At 37.0% G+C, this 25,123-nt stretch overlaps 1 protein-coding gene across 13 annotated transcripts in view; it reads right to left on the bottom strand.

Moving 5' to 3' along the window:
* The window catches only part of Nrx-1 (neurexin 1), a 724,770-nt gene that overhangs the window by 431,739 nt on the left and 267,908 nt on the right, over positions 1 to 25,123 (bottom strand). For 11 of the 13 annotated variants that reach the window (XR_013033607.1, XR_013033611.1, XR_013033609.1 and 8 more), the window contains one exon: positions 2,333 to 2,386. The exons of the other annotated variants lie outside the window; for them this stretch is intronic. Coding sequence is in view for 6 of the 11 variants with exons in the window: in XM_076522634.1 (XP_076378749.1) it covers positions 2,333 to 2,386 (54 nt within the window). In the remaining 5 variants the exon portion in view is untranslated. The remainder of the gene's footprint in view (positions 1 to 2,332; positions 2,387 to 25,123) is intronic. 13 annotated transcript variants of the gene reach the window in all.

The raw sequence follows: 25,123 nt of genomic DNA on the forward strand, positions 1-25,123 counted from the left end.
AATTCCAAAAATCGAGTATTCCGCATTCAATAATTCCGTTTGTTCTTCATCCATTAGCGCGCAGAATTATTCGTTGATAATTCCATTGTTGTTCGGCCGCTCGTGGCGCCCATAGTTTATGAGATAAATTCGTCGGGAATTTGTGGAATACGAAAAATGTTGCGGTGCGGAAGGCTTCCAAAAATTATGCTCGCGAGCGCCGCATGCGTTAAACTGACGTTAAATAAGTAACGAGGCCAATTACCGCGCGGAGGCCAAACTTTTCACCGGCGTACGTTCGCCCCGGATGCGTCTGCATTTACAACAAATCTCAGCGCGAAGATAACAGGTGCAGTTTATCCCTTCACGCTTTAAACTGTTTCTATTGTACCGTAACCTTTTTGTGCCATGCTGAAGAGACGAATCGGTCAGGAGATAGGAAAAGACGTGATCTTTGGGAATTTTTTTCTCGAGAACTGTAACAGTTCGAGGAACAACAATTTTTGTATTTCGAATGGCTTGTTGCAGGAAATGTCTCGTAATTATTTTATACAGAAATATCAATCATTTGCAAAGTTATGGCTGTATATTTGCACCGAGTACACGATTGTTGCTGAGTATTGGTTCATCGAAAATTAAAGATTTGATTCGAGATAAAATGGCAGACGTTTTGCATCACTTCTTTTTTTAAATTTCTATCTCTTCCTTTTCGAATTACTGAGATTGTAAAAAGACATTTATAGGAAATTAATTGAACACACACACATTTATCCAGGTACGTGTTGATATAAGAATCGTGCAAGATTTTACTATATACATCGTTTTCAATGCTTTTTGTACACATTACATACTCGTTTTTACAATTTTACTTACCCCTTGCGATTATCTACGTTGCCGGTATTATTTCTAAGTCGTGGGACGTTTATGTAAATAAATGTTTATTTAGAAAAATGAACACCAAAATCGACTTGACAATCTGTACAAATTATTACGTATAGCACCAGGGTTCAAATAAACTGTAAACTACCCACGAATCCATACTGCCGTGTGCCGCGAACAATCTTGCATGCTACAAAATGCATAAGATTTCGATCGATTAGTCGAGTTTTACGTATCCGATCGTGTATCATACGTTTCGGGAAGCATTTTCTTGCCGGATGAAATTACGAGTTCCATTTCATTGGAAGCAGTATGCATCGCGTGAAATCCAGTTCTCGAATTGTGAAAGCTTTCGCGCGCCCTTCATCATGGAACAGTGACGGAATGCTGAAGGAGCTACGATGAATTGCTTAGAATTAGCTATAATCTTTATCGAGACGGGTCTATGTAGTCTACGATGGATATCAATTCATCAAGGTAACGAGGTGAGAGATATATCTTGCTCTACGCTGTGCTTCGCCGTTGCTAATTATAAGATTAGAACGAATACAACGAGCCGATTAATCTCTCGGCAAAACTTCGCAGCGCATTTTATCCACCTAATTTCCTCCTTCAGCCATTGTAATCCAATGAAAATCGGTCTCACCGTTTACTAAACGAACAGATACATCGATAATAGTTATTACAATAATTACACCATATAGAGGAAAACATCTACCAACATATATGTATACTAATTACACGCTCGTATACTTACATTATGCAAATTAAAGGGAATACAGAGCGTTGGAAAAAAAATAGCTAGAAAATAAATGTAAATATCAATTTATAAATCACCATTTTCTTTTCTGCACAGTATCTACGTAACGAAAATGATGGCATTTACTTAATTTTGTAAAATTATTTCGGCAAAGATGAAAGATAAGTTTACTGTGAGATGAAATTTGTGAAATTGCAAATCAATTTCGGTACTGCCATGAACTGATCCTTCCGTTCGTCGTCAGGAATGAGAACAGCGACTTCTATCTCGTTTCCCAGAATTATTCCGATGCAAGAAGAATTCATCGATTCAAGAAGGAACTGCGAAAATTCGCGACTTGGGAAACTGTATGCAAATATGTAGATCGAAGTGAATTATTTGGAAATTCTTGATGATTCCGATTGCTATCAACAACGGGGGAACAACGGCTTCTACCTCGTATCGTAGATCGATTCCAGCCAAGACGCGATAGGGCAATTGTAATAGCGTCACTAGACCTTATTCTACTAAATAATGGAGCATAATGCGGAGATCGATAGGGATTTCGCCAAGCGACAGTTGGTTCCAGGGTGCACATATGGGAAGACATCGGGTTAGGGGAGAATGCATTGGCGAGAGACTACGATCTACCGGTCGATAATTAGGTGTATAGAGGTCTACCTGTACCGGTCACATTACCGTGGACCCTTCAACTTAGTAATTAGCGTGACTCACAGTATTCCCAGTAATCACCAGCACCCGCCGTAGGCAGCACCGTGCTCCATGCTTCTATGCGTGGACAGAAAGAACGAATAAAAGAAAGTAAACAACTGAACCATGCTTGAACGTGTGTTCACGAAGCAAATTAATTGAAAAGCCCCGTCCAATCGACGGACAGTATCGCGACGGGAACGATCGCGCGAGAAAATTCAAACGATAAGACAAGATACATGATACTACGGAAACGCTTTAAAGTTGTCCCGCAGAACTTTACTGTGCCTGAAAGTAATCCATTTGTCGGATTGCTCGGAAAATTGTTAGTTGGATTCTCAGCCACGCTCCAGGAAGATTATTTCTAATTCTTCGCGAAATTTGCGTGGATTTTCATGGGAAATAGAAATTCTGCAAGTTGGCGGTCATTTTTTTTTCTTCGAACAATTTTAACAAGTCGAGAGCAATGTAACAATGTCCATTAATAATTTCAATGTGTTCACAGTTTTGTATTTGACATTTTGCTCGTAAGTGCGTTATTGATTGTTAATCCGGACATAAACAGATTGGCAATGATGCGGCAGAATCGTAGGGAACAGATATTTGCATGATTGATCGAGAGCGGCAATTACACTTTTCCAGCAAACCAACAAATGAACAGAGAAGTGTATTGTTACTGATCACTAGCCTGTGTTGTCTTTTATACTCTTCTTTCTTCAAACTATAAACGTGAACAGAAGAAACGATGATCAAATCTTTGAGGACAGAATCTTTGGGCTCGAACTCGAACTTCGTGAATTCGAGATATGATTTTCATTAATGAAACATGCTTGGAAAATTTATTTCAGTTACCGTCTACGTTTACGTGAATTTTATGGTTTCGTTATTTTGTGTATTTTGCATATGGTTAGAAATGGCAAAAGTTTAATTTTATACCATATTTGCTGAAATATAAACAGAATAAAAAAAAAAACAACTAAAAAGATTCCTGTATCGTTGAAGCATTTAATTTTCAGTTGGGAAACAATGTCGGTATCGTGTTTTCCCATCGTTTTCCCGCTTGCCACATGATATTTAATTACGTTTAAATAAATGCGGAACGAAGACTTAAAATTTCATTTAATTCAACCATTTTTCAATCGACACCAGCTGGAGAGAAATATCATATGTTTTCATATGAATTTTTAGTATGAAACACGCCTACGATGAGTCTATGCAACGAATTTTCCCGAAAAGTGTGAAACACGATAGAAAAATCCTCGTAGAATCCTTCTTCGTATTGAAATTATGAACTGAATTATTTTATGTAATCAAATTCAAATTGAAAAGTTGAATGGTATGACAGCAATTACTTTTTCAATATTCTTACGATTTACGGGTCATTTTCGAAACTGACTAAATAATTGCGTCGCTAATGAGACGCTGCAGTCAGAGTGTTAATTTCTAATCTTAATTTCTAATTTTGACTAGTCTAAAAGATTGATACGAACAAACTGAAATAGCTGAAACGATCTGTGATCAATTGACTGCGGATTTGATGCCATTTACTATAAAACTTAGTGGATCGAATGCAAAATAGCAAAAATATTTAAACAATATTATTACTGATATTCAAAAATTATATTATTAATATTATTACTGATATATTACCAGTATTACTGACATTATTACTGATATAATTACTGATAACAACAATGATTACTGATACTATTAATAATTATTAAAAAATATTATTACCGTGTCGACTCAATAAAATTATTACGAAAAGGAATAAATGCCTGAATCTTGCAATCAACGCAGACAATCGCTATTTTGCATAAAAATCCGCAGTCCAGTAATCAATAAACGACTCTCTCCAAAAAGAGCGCTTAAATCGGGAAACTGTTCTTCGCAGACCTCAGCCTAGAAACAAAGAAAAAGAAATCAAGAAGTTAATATAGGCCGACGAAAAAGAAAACGTTATCAAGATACGGAATTGTTATTCGTGGTCGCCTAGGGTGAACGAAATAAAATCCCTTCCGAATAAAAAAAAAAAATGCCACTTGAAACGCAGACGCAATTTAGGAAAGCCAGCACACCGGAAGGGAGAGCGTTTTTACGTTGCGGCACGGGGGTGTTCGCGCGAGTTTTCACCAGTCAGTGAGTAATCGTTTTTTGAACGTTGTCTCTTCGTTTCAGGCGCCGACAAAAAAGCCAAGTTATCGTCCGGTGCGTTCCGTGTGAAAACAATAATCTCTTCCGTCGGTCGAACACAACATCAAGCCTCCCCCCTCCCTTCTGCCGTCCCCACACCACTGACCACCGAGGCAGACCGTAAAACGAAGCTCCGTGCATTCCGCCGTGGACGTTTTACGGTGCATCCCTCCCCAGGGACAACTTTAATTGTCCATATCTTTCTGTTGTGAAATACTGGCTCGGCCTGGACTCCTCCACAGCCTTTATTTAACGTTCTTGTTGACGCGTTTCGGCGACGTGATTTTTACGCAGCTTTCCTGATAAGGTCGCACTTAACCGTGACAACGGCCACGGGCACCGTTAACACCATCACTTCATGACCGACACAGCCATCCATTTTTATGTTTAATTATCGCTCGATGTTTTAGTGGATTACGTGAAACAACGCGATCCAAGCATCTCCTTTTCTATTTGATTATTGCCCGAAATTCTAGTGATTTATATGTATTAAATACTGCACTATAGAACTTCATTTTATCGAATGATTTTTACTGGTGCATACGTTTCATTGAATTGTTCATGCAAAACTACATCTTCTAGTTATTATTATTATTATTATTAATATCATGATTTATTCATAATTTAATTATTTCATTCTTCCATTCCTAAAACCGAAAACTAAATTAAAAAATTAGTGACTCGTCATTTCGGGCTCCGTGAATCTAATGTTAAATAACATCTTTTCCAAACAGACAATTGATAATTCATTCCGCGACAATTCAACGTAACGTGGATATAAATTGACTCGCTTGAGAACATTTCCGAGTTGCAAAAGGAAGAAATATGTTCACTTAACAGAAACAATTTTCACCAGTTTTAATTCAGCAAATTCATTTTTCTCGGGAGCGTATATTTTGTTAAAATTCGAACTCGGCGAGATAATTCTGTGCTCCGTATCAGCAGTGTTTCAAATTGTATAATTATTTCGAGTCTATAGAATTTGTTTTCACGATGTTTTTTCTGGTAAATATATATATATACATCCTGTACTATACAGTTCAATTAATGTATCAATTTCAATTTGAGACTGTGACTTGCGACGTTTTTCTTTAGAGTCGCAAAATTCAAGAAAGTATTACGTCTACCGGGAAGTTCTGTCCGTTTTTGAATTGAAATATAACACAATTTTCATACATTTAATAATATTTATTGTAGAATATACTTTCCATCGTTACTTATGACTTCTTGCCAGCGTGATGGCAACTTGTAAATGCCATTTTTGAAAAATGATTTATTTTTAGAGGCGAAGAACTCGACTAGTGCTTGGTTGACATCAGCTTCAGTTTTGAATTTTTTTCCTGTAAAAAGTTTTGCAAAGAGAGAAACAAGTGATAATCGGAGGGTGCCAGGTCTGGGGAGTATGGTGGATGCGACAGAATTTCCCAGCCTAGCTCTGCGATTTTCTGACGAGTCGCCAAAGCAGCATGTGGCCTGGCATTATCATCGGTAGCCATGTTTTCACGATCGCGTCTCGCTTAATAATGACATGAGACATCTTTGTTTCAGTTTATTTAGGAGAGTACATGCGTGTAAATACAATGATAAAGAGAGATAGTCATATATGTCTCAAATCAACATGTGCATATGGTTTGAAACTTGAAGTGACACTATCGGACAGTATTTTCCGGTAGACCTAATACTTGGTGGGGTGGGTGTAATTTGGAACAGTAGGGAGGACTAATCGAATCGAAGAATGTGTCGATCAGGTCGATCTTATCGAAATTATTAAAGAAAGAACGAAATTTTAATGTGACTTCTGTTTCTTATAATCGGATTGCGGGTCTCTGCGAAAAATAAAAATTGTCTAACTTCATTGTAAGAAACAGAAATGAGATGAAAACGTATCTCTTCTTTTAACTGTTTTAATGAAGCGAAGCGAAGATAGCTGTGTTCATAAAGATTTTCAATGTCTGTACATTTTAGTATTTCTTCCAGTCATTTTTATCGTAATTGCATAAAATCCATAATCTATCTATTAATCGGTGGAGAAATTCCAGGATTGAATTCCATTATAAAAATAGCAGACGTTTCTTTCATTTACTCGGAAATATTTACATGTGTGTAAATGCAATGATAAAGAGAGATAGTCATATATGTCTCAAATCAACATGTGCATATGGATTGAAACTTGAAGTGACACTATCCGGTAGACCTAATAGAAATCTTCGTAAATACCCGGCGGTCGTATAATAAATGATACACGGAACGTTGTTTCGAATAAAAGTTGGCGCTCGTCATACAACAGGTTTTTACAAACGATTCAGTGGCCCCCCCCTATACAGGGAGAGAGAAAGAGAGAGAGGAGGAGGGGGGAAGAACCGAAAATATATTTTCCGCTCGGTCTTCTGCGGAGGACAAGTTATCGCATTTCCGTGCCTCGTAAAAACCATAATCCGTTCCCTCGGTCATATACGATCCACTCCCCTAGAATCGATGATATACCACCCTCGACTGATTTCACGTACGCGTTGGTACGCCCCTCGAGGCTGCTATTCCACGGAAATGTTTTCGCTTTCGATCTGTTGGGAACGTTAACGGCGCTGTAATATGTAGGGGGAATTGAAACGCGTGTTGCGTTCGAAATTTACCCGGGCCGCCGCGATACAGGGAAACTGGTAATAAAATTATCCTTAGCCCCCCACCCCTAACGCTACCGATATAACCCTACAAATTCCCTCGATCCGCGCGCGCTACGTTCTTCGCAAATAATATTACTGTTCCGCAGCTGCGCTTACCGGAAATAGCTGCGTTGAGAAATTAGTTTTTATCGGAAAACGTCCGAACGGTAGTTTCCAATTCATAATTCCGCAACTCAACATTTGCGAATGCGTCGGAACAAATTGTTATTACTCGTTCATTTCTACGTTAGTTTACTTTCAATTTTTAATTAGCTTCTTTTTACTTTTCACTTCACGTTCCATTTTCGTTCTTTCGTTGTGAATATCGCAATTACTTCTCGAAATTCATTAAAATTCCGTTTTTAATTTCGTTTTCGAAATTTCGATTTCGTTGAGTAATAAATCACAACATCAACTTTGCGAAGCATTTTTCAATTGTAATTCTTTGGTCGGGTTAAACCGAGACGAGAATCTTAACACCTCGAATTACTGAATTACGAAATTCCAAACACGTTTCTACGAATTCAAATTCTTTGTTCGAGCATACATTGTTATAAAAATCGTGCGAAGTTCGCGGTGGTAGTTCCAGTGTGAATGATTCTATTATGTCGGATAGCAATGAAAAAGTATCGTTTTAAATGATAATCGTGGAGGACGTTATTATTAGACCGCGAATCATCGTGAATATCTGAATTTTCGCAGATTCTTTCGTAAAGATCAAATTGAAAAGAAAATCGATCCGGTATCGGAATCAAGATTCCAGTAATTTTTCCAGCGATGATTCTTTTCTAAAGCGGGTGTATTATGCGAGAGATCGTCCCGCGATTAATTCGGTATCTTCTGCTCGGATAAACGCGCACGCAGAAAACAGCGGCAAATTGAAAATCGACTGCCACGTGGAATTGCCAATAAAATCTGTTAACGAGACGTGACTATTTGCCTGAATTAGCTGAGCGTGTACGATCAGGAATTACGATCAGATCATGGTTCAGCGGACCAACCGTGACTAACTGATACCAACTAATTTATGTTGCGAAAATCTGCGCTGCCAAATTTCACTCAACCGTATTTCGTTACCTTGCTAACGAAACAAATTCCGTCTAAAGTAAACACAAATTACACATACCGGTGTTAACGAAATATTCCAGCATTATGAATTATTTGTATCTTAATTGATTTGATTTATGAGAAATGCATTTCGGTGTTACAATTCTTTTTTATGTTCTTGCTTCGTTTTACGAGAAACGTTTGTAATCTAACCGCCCTTATATTATTGCGAAACAAATACAGAAAATACTAATTTCAATGAGCGATTTCATCGTTGAAAACTTTTTCCAATTTAATCGTAATTTCTATTTTAACTATTCCTCGTATTAGCGTGAGACGAGTTGAGCCAATTCAGCGGATTTTATTCGCAAGAAAAATTGATATTTTAGGAACGTCGAATTATTATCATTCGAATATAGATTACACACACACACACACACACTGAAGTGTTAGCGAACGATTTTAGAGAATGTTTCATTTCGTACCAAAAACGTTTCAACGGAAAAGTATTCGTGTCCCGACAAAGTAAAGTTTGTTCGGTCCCAAACAGCATTCCGAGCGATTAGAATTCGCGATACGTAATTCGGATATGCGACTCGGAAAGGAAACGTGCCGGGACACGTGTTCGTGGCCAGCGTAAGTTGACAGATGCATTTCCGGTGCAACTGTACGCACATCCCCGGCGGCGCCAAGAAAAGTGGGTCAACAATCAAGTGTCTCGGGGGATCGGAAACCCCAGCTGGTCCTGTCTATATCAATGGAATTAACGATTCTATCCCCTATTTACCACCAGTCATCGAGCCATTTTACATTTCCCTCCCCTTTCACCGATTTACCGGCAATCCCGTCCATTGTTGCTCGAATTCGATTATTGTTCGACCCACTATAGTTCGATCTCGTTGATCTGGTGATTAATAATAATTAGAACTCGATTCAGTCAATTACTATTCTCACCAAGCATTCCGGAGTTTGCACAATGCTCCAAACGGGTCGAAAAGTATTTTCTTTGTCATAAATAATCGCAGTGGTACACCATGAATAGTGTAGTAATTAGTTACCTGTGCGAGATTTCATTGTTTTATTTCATTAAGTTTTGAAATGATCATTCGGGTTTGGCTAGTTATCTTAATTGTGCGAGAATTCACCGTTTCGTTTCATCAAAGTTTCGAAATAACAATTCGGGCTCGACTAATATTTTAATTGCGTGAAATTTCACCGTTTCGTTTCGTCAAGTTTCCACATAATAATGCGGGCTCGATTAATATTTTTATTGCACACTTTGCCCAATTATTTAAATCAGTTGACCAGTGATTTTTACGTCGCGCATGAGAAATTGTGTGACTTTATCAAGTTCGTGAAAATTGTAATAAGAATTCGATTAAGTTGATTAAAAATCATTATGTACACTTTAGGGATTTACAGAATTTTCCGAATGAGTCGTAAACTATACTTTACGTTACCAATATGTTATATATATATATATATATATATATATATATATATATATATATATATATATATATATATATGTTATCGTTAAGTTACCCGCGCAAGAGTTAGTTGTTTCTGTACGCAAGAGAAACAGAGGATTCCACTAAGATAATTGGCAGCAACGCCACGAGCCAACTAAAGCCTGATTCTTTATGAAACATAGCGTCACGTATTTTAGTCATCTCTTCCTCAGTCACAAGATTTATTTACAGCGAATGAAGAGCAGATTCCACAAATACCGCAGCTTCTGACGTTCGAACAAATTACTTAATTAATGCTTTTATATCCCAAAAATCATTTTATCAAGTCACATACGACGCTCGAATGGAACAATCTTTCAGAATTCGAACAAAGGGACGCGACCAAGTTTGCGTATCTTATTATAGCGATCGAGATAAAAATACTATTTCTTGCGTCACTTTCCATAAATCATTGAAAACTGAAAACTGTAAAGTCTGAAGGAAACTTTACTGTACATTTTCAAATAATTCAACGAGGAGTACATCGATAACTTAAACAACTCTGTAATCGTTACGTTTCAATGATAAACAAAATTAAGGCGAATATATGTATGTGCATTTTACTAATTAGTTACTTCCGTCATTTTTTATGAAAAAAGTCTGAAAACAGCAATGTTTAGGAATAGCTTTACCGTATATTTCTAGAACAATTTCTAAATCGATAGACCAATCGCTACACTACGAGCCTTTACGCGTTTACGGTACGAGCAAACATTTCAAATGCAAGAAAATCTTGACATCGACGAACAGCGCTATTTGCTTGCTACTACAAATTTTGCTATAAAAAACCGTCTGTCAGAAACAATCGTGAAATTCTCGGAGAACGGGAAATCGCGCGAAGATCCACAGAGTGTCTACTAATTACTTAAACTCTTTCCCACCAATATATAATCGTTACCGCAATAATCTGCTTAACGAGAGTACCAAACTTGCATTCAGCAATTATCAGATTGCATATTTTCTCGTCTTCGACGCAGCAGAACGCCGCGATCGCGTAAAGCAGCGAATCCGGCGATTACTATCGCTCGTAATAAATTAGTCCGTAAAAATGAAGTTCTTCCACGAACGAAGGAGGTATACCCGTGTCTGCGCTGCACAGTTGTATCCAGAACTGGGCCAACAATCAACGGTCTTCCGAAGGGAAATACCGCCTCCGCAATTTAGCGAGCCTGATGTTCGCGTTTCTCATTTACCAGCATCCACTAATTCGTGTATCTCATTTAACCATTTCATTATGCTGACAAATGTTTTGTTAATTCACTGTATAACTTCGCCGTGTATTCGCGCCCCGTACCGGGATTCCCGTTGAACTCGGCAAAATAAACAGCCGCGCGCTGTTTGTTATTCCAAATCCTCTGGACCCGCCTCCCCTTCACCCTCCCCCCGCATAGTTTAACAAAAGAATAATATTCATCCGTCATTTGATTCGGTCTCGCAAATTCGCAAATTCGCGAACAATACGCGAGCTAGGATGGCGGAGCCGGTTATCGTGGGATCATCAATTGCTGTGCCCTCGGTTTGTTTCCATTTATAATTGACTTCATATTTATCGAATATTTTGTTTATTTCCGTTTACTTCTCTGTTTCCTTTCGTTTACTTCTCTTATTTATTGAATTTATTATGTTTACTTCTGAATACAAGACTTGAATACGTCTTATTCTCGATAAATGTAATTCTTTCACTTTGTTTATTTTTCAGTAAGAAAATTTAACATGTCCTATTCGATGAATATAATTCTTTTATTTTGTTTATTTCTGAATAGAAAAATTGAATGCGTCTTATACGATGAATATAATTCTTTTATTTTGTTTCTTTCTGAATAAGAAAATTTCATCTGTCTTATTCGATAAATGTAAAGTTAATTACAGCAAAATTGTTCCACTTATTTATTTATCACCATCGATTTTGTCGCCTTCAAAATACACTCACCGACGAAAGTTAAGGAACATCATTTAAGACGCAATAACTCTTCAAACTGTATCAAATCACTTCAATGTCTTTTTAATTCCTTTTTCTGCAAATTGACTGAAAAATGTTGGAAAAACGTGAGCTTCTCATTTCTTCTGTCATTCTAAGTACATAATAGGAAAATTGAAAAAAAAAAGTATTTTAGTCATTGTGCAGTGAACTAGTCCCTCTAACATCTCGAAAATTCGTTTAGTTCAGTTTTGAAAAGGTTATGCCGAATACTTTGGTGTCCGAATATACTTTTTTTTTCCAGCCACCGTACATACAAAGAATCGTTTCGACGTGTGCACCGCGATACTTTAGAACGAGAAAATACCGGGTTACCGTTTCTCCATAATGCATTTCGCTTTACATAAATATTTTCGCCAGAAGCTGGGAAACCTTCCATTTTTCGTCGTCCGCGCGCGATCATAACAATGGTAATACCAACCCGGAATTATGAAACGTCGCGCGGATTTACTGGAACCGGCAATATCGCATCCGAAATATTCGACAAATTTTCTAACGATTCATTTTCATTTTCTCCACTGCGAGAAACAACGCTCCGATTCATATCGCCCGCGCTATCATACACCGTCCTTCGTCAAACATTTAATCCAATTTCCCTCTGTTTTCATCAGTTCCGATTACACACGTGCCTCCACCGAGCTATTTTTCGAAGGTCCGTGCAATTTTTTGCACGGAGAATTATACACGCGCTCATTCCGATGAAATATCCTATAATTTCGAACCAGTTCAACGCTATTTATTCGAGAAACATAGACGACCTGTAGACGCTGCGTGTAAATGCGGCTGCAGAAACTGTTCGTCCGAAGATGAAAAGGTATTTGATCGTTTCTTCGAAACAACAATCTTCTTTGTACGCCAGTTATAAATATAACGAATTTTTTAATCATAGTAAGACAGGAGCAGTATCATATCGTTGCTCAAATTCTGAGATATGTCCAAATAATAAAGTTTAAGGAGAAAGAGGTACCTAAAGTTTTATTTTCCTAATAATAATTTGGTTTTCGAAAATAATGAAATATTAGCATCACTAAATTCTGTACTAGTGTATATCGAGAAAATAAAGTGAACATAAATATAAATAAATGTAATAACAGAAATCTATATAAATATAGATATTTTAATATCTCGATATTTCTCCGGATGCATGAAAAGAACGTAGGAAAGGAACAGTGAGATATGGTGATTAATGCTTTTACATTTAAAGATATATCCAGTATGTGCATTATCCATGTAATACAATTTGGTATGAAATAGTAGATTGGATTAGAAGTATTGAAGCGTCGAAGAATTTTGTGAGTTTATTTTCATTGAGATGGTATAATCGAATAATCTGATGATGTGAGAGAAGTGAGAGTCGATGTGTCAAATGATCGGACGATGAGTGAGAAGTGAGAGGTCATTGATATTGTTGCGTGTGTATCAAAATATTGCGTGTGATATTAGCGTAGAAATTTCTATTTATATCTTAACATCGTTTCCTAATAAATTATTATATATTATTTTATATTATTATTATTATTATATATATATAATAATAATAATAATAATATAAAATAATACATAATAATTTATTAGGAATATATATATATATATATATATATATATATATATATATATATATATTAATAATATATATAATAATATATAATAATTTTATATTATTATTATTATTATATATATATATATAATAATGGTAGATAAGTGGAAAGATGGTATTCAAGATAAGATTTCTTGATAATAATATATTAGGAATATATATATATTATTATCAAGAAATCTTATCTTGAATACCATCTTTCCACTTGTCTACCAACGATGTCTTTCGAGTGTAGTCAACGTAAGATTAGAATTCTTTCTGAACTGTATGCTTTTCAACAGAAATATCTTACACGACTCGCTTGCTAGTATCATCGTCGAACATTCTTTTTTTTCGACGAAAGGCGCAGTCACGGGGAGAGAGAGAGATCGGTCGTTAATACCGATTGTATTTTTTTCAAGGAAACCTGTGCAACATTCTGCGAAAAAATGGGTGCACTGCTATTTCCTATGCACGGATAAATGGAGTTTTTCATCGAAAATTCTAAAAACTTTCGTCTCTACAAAAGTTGTATTCGAACTCAGTACATCGATTTAGGACGTCGATGAATAGACTCTCTCTATTTTCTACAAATTGAACTGCGGATATCTATGAGACTACGGTACGTAAAAATGTTCAAAATGTTCGATCCCATATGTATGCAGTGATTTTGCAGCGAGGAATTGTCGGAAAGATTTTTTTTCCCCCATTCGACCGCGGATTTTTGTGAATCCACAGCCCGTATAAATGCTCTGGAATTTTAAAAATATTGAAATCTTTTTATACCACTAAAACACCGACAGTATTTTCATTCCAATTTTACCATGATGAAATTTAAAAGAGAAATATTTTTCTAAAGATTCAAGAAGAGATGCGCATAACAGATGAATGGGACAGTTTTTAAACTGCGAATCATGACGAATTTATTATAATGTAAAACCGTTTCAACTGCAAGGATATATGTGTTTTGGCAAAAATTAGCGACGTGGAATTTCCTAGAAAGATTTTTACTCGTAGAAAACCATCGAGGAACAATTTGTTAGCTACTAATTCGATCGCGTGTTAATTATAATCGACAATACGTAGGAACGAAATGTGTATCGTAGCCAAAATTAGCAATGAAGAATTTCTCAAATATTAGATTTGTTCGCATGAGATCGGAACAGCAACGAATAAAATGCTTTCTAAATATTGGATTGCGTATCATAATGAATTGATAGCAAGCGAAAATGTTGTAAATGCAAAGGAGTACGTGTGTTGTCAAAAAAGATTGGGAACGAAGAATTGATCAAATTTTTACCGATTTTGTCCGATGTTTCGGAGGTTTGACGGTTTAACTGTCGGGACACCCAGTACATTGGAGAGCCGGATCGGTCAATGAATCTTGGGTGTTGATCGATTGTCTCGGAGAGTGGAATGGAAATGGTACGAGCGGGATGTCAACGATAAACGGCGTACAAGGTGAGCGAGGAATTCGAGCGTCGGCTTCGTTATTGCGGGGGTGGTACATCCCCGTCCTCAAGACTGTTGATTGTCGACCCAGTTCGCCTTAGGCAGTACGCTGCACACCTCCATATGCCCGGAACGATTTAATCTTGATCGCATTAAGCTGGCAATACGTCAATAATCGCCGGAGACGGGTGATGTTGTTAGCTAAACGCCGATTAAGCTCGTTCAGAGTTCGGCGAAGTTTTGTACGGATGACGGATAAAAGATAAACACTTAACGAATACGATCTTACTCGACAATATCGAATCGAATACGGATTGATCTAGATAACCATTTATCAAGATAAGATGTTATTCGTATAAGAATTCATTCGAATAGAAATTCATTTGAATACGATCTTATTCCAATGAGAATTCTATCGAATAAGAATTTATATGAAAAGATTCGATTCGGAGAAAAATAATACAATGTATAGTGTTTTCTTTTCGTAGTTTGTCGATTTATTTCCTTCTTTAAATCTTGCGTGAGAAAGTTACTATTGCACTATATGTACTTAAAATTTAACTGATCCTTAATATATTCGTATAAGTATATGCCTATAAAATTACATTTATATTTTTAACAGTCAACAATTATTCATATTGCTTAATTGAATAATTTTACAATCTCTGTTCGATCAAATTATTCGCACAATTCTTTATTCGAATAAAAATAGAATAATTTATGACGAATAATGAATGATCGTTATTCGAATAAAATATTCGACTAAAAAGAATTTATTCGGATAATTATATTGAATAAATATTCGTTCAGAACAAATTCGAATAATGTCCAGCTCTGCGTTCAGACATTTGCGTCACCATTCCTTTCGCAAGCTTCACTGATACAGTAAGAGCAGAGAGATAACGAAGAAGAACGTAACAACAGTATTTTTGTAGCAACGAAACGTTAATTAGTAGCTGCTGAAATTAATTTCGCATTTAACGTAAGTGAAGGGAAACTGTATTTGCGACGATATCCTTATTTAACTTCTGATATGGCTTCAATTAATTAATTTGCAACATGATATTCTGATCTTTTAGTCCTGGCCTCTCTCTCCTCGAAGCAGAATTATCTATTATCTTTTAATGAAATTATACGAAACGTAAAATTCGAAGTGAAATAGAATTTTACAGCGGGGAATGCGAACGATCAAAGGAGGAATTCCCGTTCAACGGAGTAGCTGACACATTTAATTTCTGGCTTGTAAGATATTAATCACGCCGCGGACCAAAAACTAGAAGATATTAAAAGCGATACAGGAATGAATACCCCAATTTACTGTGCCTTCGTTACCGTGCCGATAGAGACTCTGCAGTCCCTCGTAATATCGGTTAATATCGCGGCACGAAATATGTTCGAAAATATGCAACAAGTATTCGCATTACTCTCATTTCTGTACCACTGTGTATTGTGCGCCCTCAAGTCCAATCGATACGAGACATCGATCTACAGAAACATCTTGTTCGCTTAATTTTCCGATCAGTTCTTTGTTACAGAATGTAAACGAATAATACAATTTAATTGGCTTATTGGAAGGTTGCCGAATCCGTGCGTCTGTTCCGTGCTTTCATTGTCACGAAAAATGGTGCGACTATTTTCTGCGATTTCATGTAAATTTCCATTATTTTCGTAATTGTTCAATTATCAACTTCTTCGTTGCCCCAAACTCTAAACAATTCCAAAGCGAGAACAGTTATTTTAATATTCACTGTTTTGATATTCTATACTCATTCCATACCGATATTCTATAAATTGTTGACTTGACGCGTATATATCTGATACACGTGCATAATAAAATATTGGTTAACAAAATGGAAAATAGGAAAAACTTTAGAAAAATAAAAAATTACCCTTGGATCGTTTACGATCTACGAGAACTATTAGCAAAAGAAAATCCTTCTTCAATTTTTGTCTCTTACAAATGACGCAGGAAACTATGAAGATCTTCACGAAAAGATATTTACAAAATAAAATTGGCCAGAAATTGTTAGCAACAATATTTCCTTCCAGGCTGAAACAATTAAATCGTTGTCGTTCGAAGACGTGACTTAGAGAAAAGGATGAGAACGACACCACATTTCCGCGAGGTTTCCAATTTCAACTTAATCTTACGAAAGATCCAATTTCTCGGCAAAAGAGGCAGCTTTAACTGAATGCCACGATATAGCAGTGAATAGAATTATTTTTGACGCAGGCGTTTTCTCGCCGCGTAAGTTAACAGTTCCGGCTCATTAGCGACAGGCGGTGACAACAAGGTCTAAGGCTGCTGGAATTTCATTTTAATTTTTCAACGTTCCCGTTAACAGCCTTTTCCTTGGTCGCGATTGTCTCTGTCTCTTCCCCTCTGACTCCCACGCCTTTCTCTCTCTCTCTCTCTCTCTCTCCCTCACTTTTTCGCCCGTCTCTCCTGGTGGACGGAAACGGCCGTTATACGCGATATAACGTAATTTCGCTGGTTTAATAACCATGTTGAAGCTCCGTGTCAGACTTTCACGGAGAAAACGAGCAACGGACGATGAAATAGTGACGCCTGCCGCGCCGCGCCGCGCCGGTACTAGAGGCCACGGCGAAGAAAAACGAAGTAGAGGATTTATTATGGTCAGAATAATCAGTCCGTTGGGATCTCTTACAAATACCACGGCGAACTGACAAGGCTCCTCTTTCGAGAACCGCGGAAGGCATGGCGGGACTAATGCGACAGAAAAAGTGTCGCGGAAAATGTCGCCATTCTCGACGCGAGAAGATTTTTGATGAGCAATTACATTCGTTGCCGAATAATCGAGGTCTCCCAATTACTACACCGTGGGTTTCTGCGCGCAAAGGATGTAGAATTTCGCTTTGGCGGTCAAAAATCGGTATGCGAGAAGTAAAAAGCAATACATTTCTTCAGCATAAAAATATAAAGTCAACGCAACGATTTCGATTAATTAACAGAATCGCTTGACACGATCACGTTATTTCATTTTCGTTCCTGTGTTTTACTTTCTTACAATTTGGTCGCGATTCATATATTTATGTAAATTATTATGTAATAGTAATTATTATTAATAGTGTAAATTCTTTTATATTATGTAATAATTGTTATTATTAATAATGCATATTCTTTTATATTATTTAATAATCAGTTTTATTAACGATACCTGTCTAATTTTATGTTAAATTAGAAATTATGGATTAGAGCTTTGTAAAGACCAGAGCATTAACCCCTTGACATACAATGACGAATCGGGGTCGTCATTCGTTTCATGTGCCTCTGTAGACTTTGACGAGTCCAACACGTCAAGAGCTGTTTTCGGTGGACGCCGTGCAGTATATAATTAGATTACTCGGCTGCTTCGCTCGTGCGTCGATTCTGGTTTGTTTACAATGTTCAAGACGCCCCACCCTCCCACCTTTTCGACAGTAGCAATAACAAAGTTACATCCACAAATCAGTGATCCAAATTTCAAAATAAAACATTCTCTTTCTCAGCTTATTAAATTAAATAGTATTTTTCAGACGCATCAAATTCCATTTGATTTGTATGTCAAGGGGTTAAGAAATCAAATTAGAGAACAAACGGTATTGTCGACGAAAGATTAAAAATCCTCGCCGATCCTTCAGATTTATTTATAAAATCTTAATTGCACCCTTATTACAACCTTATTGTTCCCTCATTCAGCCTAAATATGTCCATCATCGAACTAAAGAAGACGACAAAAATATTTCAGCAGGAGAAAACCGAAGAAAATGTTTTCAAAATAATCTTGAATCGCTAGAACATGATCAACATAAACAATCGTTCAAGTACCATAACTGCAGGAATTGTTGCAAACAGAAAACACTGGATCGTCGTTCGATCTTCGCTTAACCAGAGAATAACATTCGCGAGAGGAAAATAGAAGGAGAAGCTGCTAAAGAAAATGATCGAATTCGTGTATGGAACACCGGTGGCTAGAATATTAATTACGCCTTTTAACAGTTCCCTACTCGTTCTAATTAAAACGGCTTTTTGGGAGCAGTCAACTCGGCTTTTTCCGGGCTTCTCCGACGCGCCCCGTCGCCCGTATTATTATTCAAAGACGTGTCAATGCCTTAAATGAATCTCGTCCCTTCGCGGGGCTCATTGTTGCATGAAATACTGTGGCGCTCGTGCCGCGAATTTATAGCGTGATCACGAGGACGCGATACACGTGGCCGCTGTAAATCATTTCTAATTCACGCGTGCCTACGCGCCAGTCACAAAATGACGGCTCGAGGTGTGTGCAACCGCTGTGAAAATAATGAAATTACTTACGAAGACTGTGAACAACTTTTACGCGCGAGTGCGCCGACTTGTTCGGCGAAACGACGTTTCCGAAGAGCCGAGCAGACAGAATTTCTGGCACGTCCCCTACAACTTTCACGATTTTCCAGAAATTGCCCGGCGATCTTTCTGTGTTTCGACTTTCGAAACCTCCCGCACTTCAGCTTCGCCCAAAAAGTTGATCACTGTTCATCGCCTCGCAGGATTTTTCGGAAAATCAGTACTCTTTATGTTTTCGAGATCGCTGAATTTTAATATGTTATCAAAAATGAAAAATCAGACATTACTGTCGTAATAAGCTTTATTATTAAAATAATATTATAATAATAAATATTATAATAATAATAATAATAATAATAATAATAATAATAATAAATATTAAAATAATATTATAATAATAAATATAATAATAATAATAATAATAATAATAATAATAATAATAATAATAATAATAATAAATATTAAAATAATATTATAATAATAAATATAATAATAATAATAATAATAATAATAATAATAATAATAATAAATATTAAAATAATATTATAATAATAATATTGCTTATTAATAAAGGCATAATAATTTTTGTCTTGTCTCTTCTTGTCAATAATTCCACGATATTTTAGCTATAATTGAATAAAAAATATGACGGTCTTAATACCGATATATTCAACGTTGTTGGTGTGAGCGGTCAAAATACGAATTGAATTCTGTTAGAGAATCCTTTGATCACTGTAGCAACTTTTTCTCTACTTTTTCTCTACTTTGTATTATAACACTGGGTGTCCCAAAAGTCACTCGTAATCGGGAAATGAGGGGTCCTTGAGGTCATTTGAAGTAACTTTTTCCTTAAGGAAAATGCAATCCGCGACTTCGTTTACGAGTTATAAAAACGAAAAACAACGCCCTCTCAATTTCCCGCTTGTACGATAATTTTGGGGCACCCTCTATATTTCGAAAATTGCTTTTTGACCAGCTTTTCGGGAATAGGTAGCACTATGCGTCGTTGGTTCCGCAAGATTTTCAATAATTTCTCGTGTCACGAAAATTTGAAACTAAATAGCGCGCTATTATTAATTCGCAATATATCTTCGTTGATTTCATGCAATCATGACCGAGCGCAACGAGAATTGATGTAATTAGTATGCGGCGGTTAATTATTGGACATCATTGTTCGGCGACTTCACTTTTACCGTGATCAACGTTATAAATTATTAATTCGAATTGATCGTACGGTTAGATCGGAGGAAAATACCATCGCTAAAATTGCGTAGAAATTCTCCAGTTATTGGTATAATTGAATAATGGATTTTGTGCATTTTTAAGAAAAATGATTAGGCTGAAAACAAAATTGCGAGAGCATTACAATTTTAGAGTACTTGTATATTATATACAATGTATTAAAGTTATTAAAAGAGGGAAAGACTTTTTCACCGAACTTATGGTTCTTACAATCAGTTTGGATAATTTTCATTTTGCATAGAAATCAGTCATCTACCGAGACAGATTGCGGGGATAGATTGCAGCAAAACAATTCTTTTCATCAGTTGCATGAATCACGAAGTGAGATAAAAATTCATTTCTTCTGTTGTACAGTGTTTTGTGATTTTGTACTACGTTTTTAACGTTTTATAATTCAAGTATTTGTTTCTGTCGTAAACGTAGTGATCGTAGTGATCGCTCGATTGCATATTTGATGCATTTATGAGAAAAACTAGTTAATCGAGTACAAAACTACTGTTGCACTATTTTCAACTTATTTACTTGTAAGAAGTACGAAAGAAATATCCACGTAACTCCCGTTTTTATTTTGCACAAACATAAAAATAACAATAACAATTGCATGAAGCAGAAACGAAAGAGATTTAATTTTTCTTTCAATATGTATTATCAATCGATGATAATACGAGAATCTTTTTAAATTCCTCCGATCATTTTTGTTAGTGCACAGCACTAATGTCTTTATGAGACGGACGTGCATAACCGGCTGTTTTTCGAGCCCAGGTTTTTTGAGAAATCGTTTCGGTCTCGATGGCCGGGACTAGTCATAAAGCAGGAAAGGTTCCGAAGGGTCAGCCTGACATTGTTTTATGACGGTCATGCCTGGAGGAGCTTTCCTGTCTTTGCCGGGGCCCTGCGGCCGTCTGCTTTGAGATGGACCAGCTGATTGGCTATTGCCAAAATCGGGCAGGACCAATTGGCGAGTGATGTGGGTGCGTTGGAGGGATGGTGGTCTGCTGCGAGCGAGGGTATTCTCTGATAGAGACTAGAGTTCCAATACAAGTCGTAGCAACAAGACATCCTGACCAAGGGTGTACTGTAGTCAGGGGTTCAATACAAAATAGCAGGCAGAATCCGGTTCTTTATTTTATACAGTCCACAAATATAGCGTCATAATTCGTCGCTATTATTGACGACGCTGTGACGCCCCAACAATTTTACTATTCCAACTTCTTTTACTTATTTTCGTTAGAAAAACATAAAATCCGCAAGCAACGACCATGTACTTTTATAAACGATCGCAGCGAAGGAAGTTCCGCATTTTTGATGCAGCGTATCTAGCACGGATAAACCGCAAGGATTACATGTAAAATAAATGATGGCCGCTTGCGCTATTGTAGATACAACCGGAGAATTTGCATCGGGAGAATTTCATGACTGACTGACACCAAAATGAACTGTCACCGGACGGTGAAATGGAGTTTCTTGGATGTGAGAACGCGCTGCCTGCTTGTGACGTTCGATTTCTCAGAGTTCGAAGTCAGTTTGTAATTTCTGTGTATACGGGGGCTGACGACGAAAAATTCAGATGTATCTTCGGTCGCTGTCACGATCGACCAATTTGATCGTTTCTTCCCTTAAAGTTTTCGCAACACTTCGGCTGTCGTGCTTACATCCTTTAAGTATTTCCGAAAAATCGTCCCCGAAAAAACACATCCCGTAAAAATTTCATTGAAATCGAAATATTTTATTTAATCGAATCACGATGGGAAAATTATGTTCTATATAATATTAATTACTTTTTCAATAGTTTCACGTTTCGCGGTTTCTGATATACAATTAAAAACACATGACAGACTGACGACATGTATTAAACGCATATTTAGGTAAGTACACTTGCAATAGTATTCAAAATGATTTTAACACCGATAAGATTTACTTTTTTAAATGGAAACTTTTAATTATACGTACGTATCTTGTCACGTTCCGTATTATTTTCCGAATCGACCGTTTCGTATAAAATGATGGCAGATATTTCTGGCCAATTTCATAACGATAACATAATACGCGACCAATAAACTTATAATAAAAAAAAGTCACAAAATACAAATGGAAATAAAACGTCAGAGCAACGAAGTAAATCCACAATGTGAGGTTGTAGAGCAGCATTGAAATTAACAGAAAAATATCTCGAGGGTTACATTATGAAAATGTAAGTGGCATCTTCGAAAATTTTCACACATATTTCGAAATGTAATCCGTGAGTACCGAAATATTAAGAAGACAAGTGAAATAGATTACAAAGTTACTACAAATTAACTGAACGCTAAATCATCTTAACAATAATATTTGGTTTGTAAACCATACACATGTTAGTGTAACAAACAATAACACACCTTGTTTTCTGCGATCAAGAAAATGCGACAGTATGATTCTAACCCACTGAGATATCAAATAAATTGCGAGTAGTATCGTAAAATATATAAAATAAATATATAATATAAAAATGAACCTAGCCATGTCGGATAATTAAATTGCGAACTAAAAAGTATCTCGATCGGTTAACGGTCCTTGCAGTTAGAGCGCGTGGCAAAAAATTCCAGAAATCCAATGACCAATGGAAGAACTGCGATAATAAAAAGTCCAAACCGATCTAAATGCATTATGATCGATCGCGGAGCCTCTCTTTCGGCAAACGTCAAGGAGGAGGGATGCAAGGACGCGGAGGATGACGGGACGGGACTGCATTAGCACGCGTAGCCGTGAGTGCATCCTGAGCCTCGGAGTTTTATCTCGCATAGTAAATCGCAATTAAAGTAAATCTCGGCGGCTGCTTATCCACGGAGAAACATGGAATTTCGCTCAGAACCGCTCGCCGCGGCCTTTTAAATCTGCCCGGGGCGTGATCTCGCATTCTTCGGGGGCCGTCCCGAAGAAAAAGAGTCGAAATGATCCACGGGATCGTATAATTGAGCGGCAAGCACCTCTGGGAGGCCGAGCGAATATTGAATTAGATCCAGCGCTCGTTCCGCAGACGCCAGGCGTTCGCGAATCTATTTATTCGAAAAAGTCCCGTGAAACTTATTCGTACATTATGAAAATAGGCAATCCGGAATTTGTAAATAAAACGCGAACCATTTTTATTCGTTCATCATTATTTAGTTATTCGTCGGAATTTAGTAATTTATACGAAATTTAGTTACTTACCAAAATTTAGTTGTTCATCACAATTTATCAGAATTTTGTTGTCGATAAGAATTTACTTATTCATCGCGAAAGCGAGATACGGCTCGATTGTGACAGAACGCGATGGAAAGAACATCGAAAGAATGCAATAAACGATAAATAGAGCACGTGACAATATATGGATATAAAAATTCCACCTACGTTTTCGAACATTGTTCCTTACAAATTCACTGGCCCGAACACCGTTACGTAACGATCAGCTCTGTAGAAGGCAAAAAGAATGTTCATGCGATCGCGAGTGTTTCGAAGCAAGTTTCTCATTGGCACGATTTATGGAACAGTTGGCATCCGTGTTTCATATTTCCATGCCCCCTACTTGGGAACGGGCATTTCAAACGGGCGTCACCGATGATCAATATCGCTTTCAGGAAAAGTTTCAGGTGCCGCGAGATTAACGGATTAACAGTGCGGAAAGCGTGGTGGTGCAAAAAGCTGATTGCGAAAGGAGGTCGTGTCCGTGTCGCGATTAATTGGATTGTACATATAGGACTCGTGAAATATTAGTAAAATATCGGACGCCGACGATACGACGATAAATCATTCTTTTCACTGGTAACTCGATACGGTATCATTAAAACCCGATCGTCCGTCGATATTGGCCGGACGCGTTCGAGTATTAAAAGCGAGGGAAGCCCTCGGCGGAGTCCGGCTTTACGGGCTCGATTTTCGGAAAGGGAAATCCGAGATACCGGTATTGTCATAATTAGACGATGGTTTTTACAGAACTTTCCGTGCCTTTTATGCGTTGCGCAGTTTTGGCGAGCTCGGTTATTCAAAGCGAGAGCTTTGCGAGCGTGTTCCTTGGCCTCTGGCGTCGCAATTGAATTGCAAATTACAGTAATGTCTCCCTAATCGACGCTCAGATTGTCTACAAAAATGGACAATTTAGGTAGAGATGATACAATCATTGGATCCTTGCGGTTCATTTTTATAGTTACGAATTGTCAACAACTATAAGAACGAGCCTGCAATGCTCGAACAATCGTATCGCCTCTTCCCGAATTGTCCATCTTTGTGCACAATCTGAGCGTCAGTAAGGGAGACATTACTGTATCGTGTAAAACAAAAATATTTCGTGATAACGCGAAAATTGAGTGGATAAATGTGTGGATAAATTGCGTGGATAAACGTTCCATAGAATTTGCAATCCCTTACAGTACCGTTATTTGTTCTATTGTAATAATTTGTTGGAAGAGAATGGAAATTTATGTTTATCGTGTGGCTACATTTACTCGAACGATGAAACATTTGAAAGAACGAAATAATATTATTCCTATTTAACAGGCTGTCGTTAAATAGAAAGAAGTCTAATAAAAGGAAGAACACGACGGTTTTGATTTCAATTCGTATAAATTAGTCCATAAACATCTGTGCGAACATTTGTCCATCCTAAATAAATCAGAATTCTTTATCAAGTAGGGAATAAGTATAGCGAGAATTTTATATTATTTAATAAACGTTTGACGCGAGTGGTGATATTATTATCAACTACGTCTATGAAATTTAATTTTTCCATTAGAAACGGACTTTTTTCATGCTTACAATAGTCATGAAAATATGTTCTACAATATTATACTGTTCGATAAACGTTTGTTATTTATTATTAT

The sequence above is a fragment of the Megalopta genalis genome, chromosome 6 (genome assembly GCF_051020955.1).
Source record: "Megalopta genalis isolate 19385.01 chromosome 6, iyMegGena1_principal, whole genome shotgun sequence".
Taxonomy (NCBI): domain Eukaryota; kingdom Metazoa; phylum Arthropoda; class Insecta; order Hymenoptera; family Halictidae; genus Megalopta; species Megalopta genalis.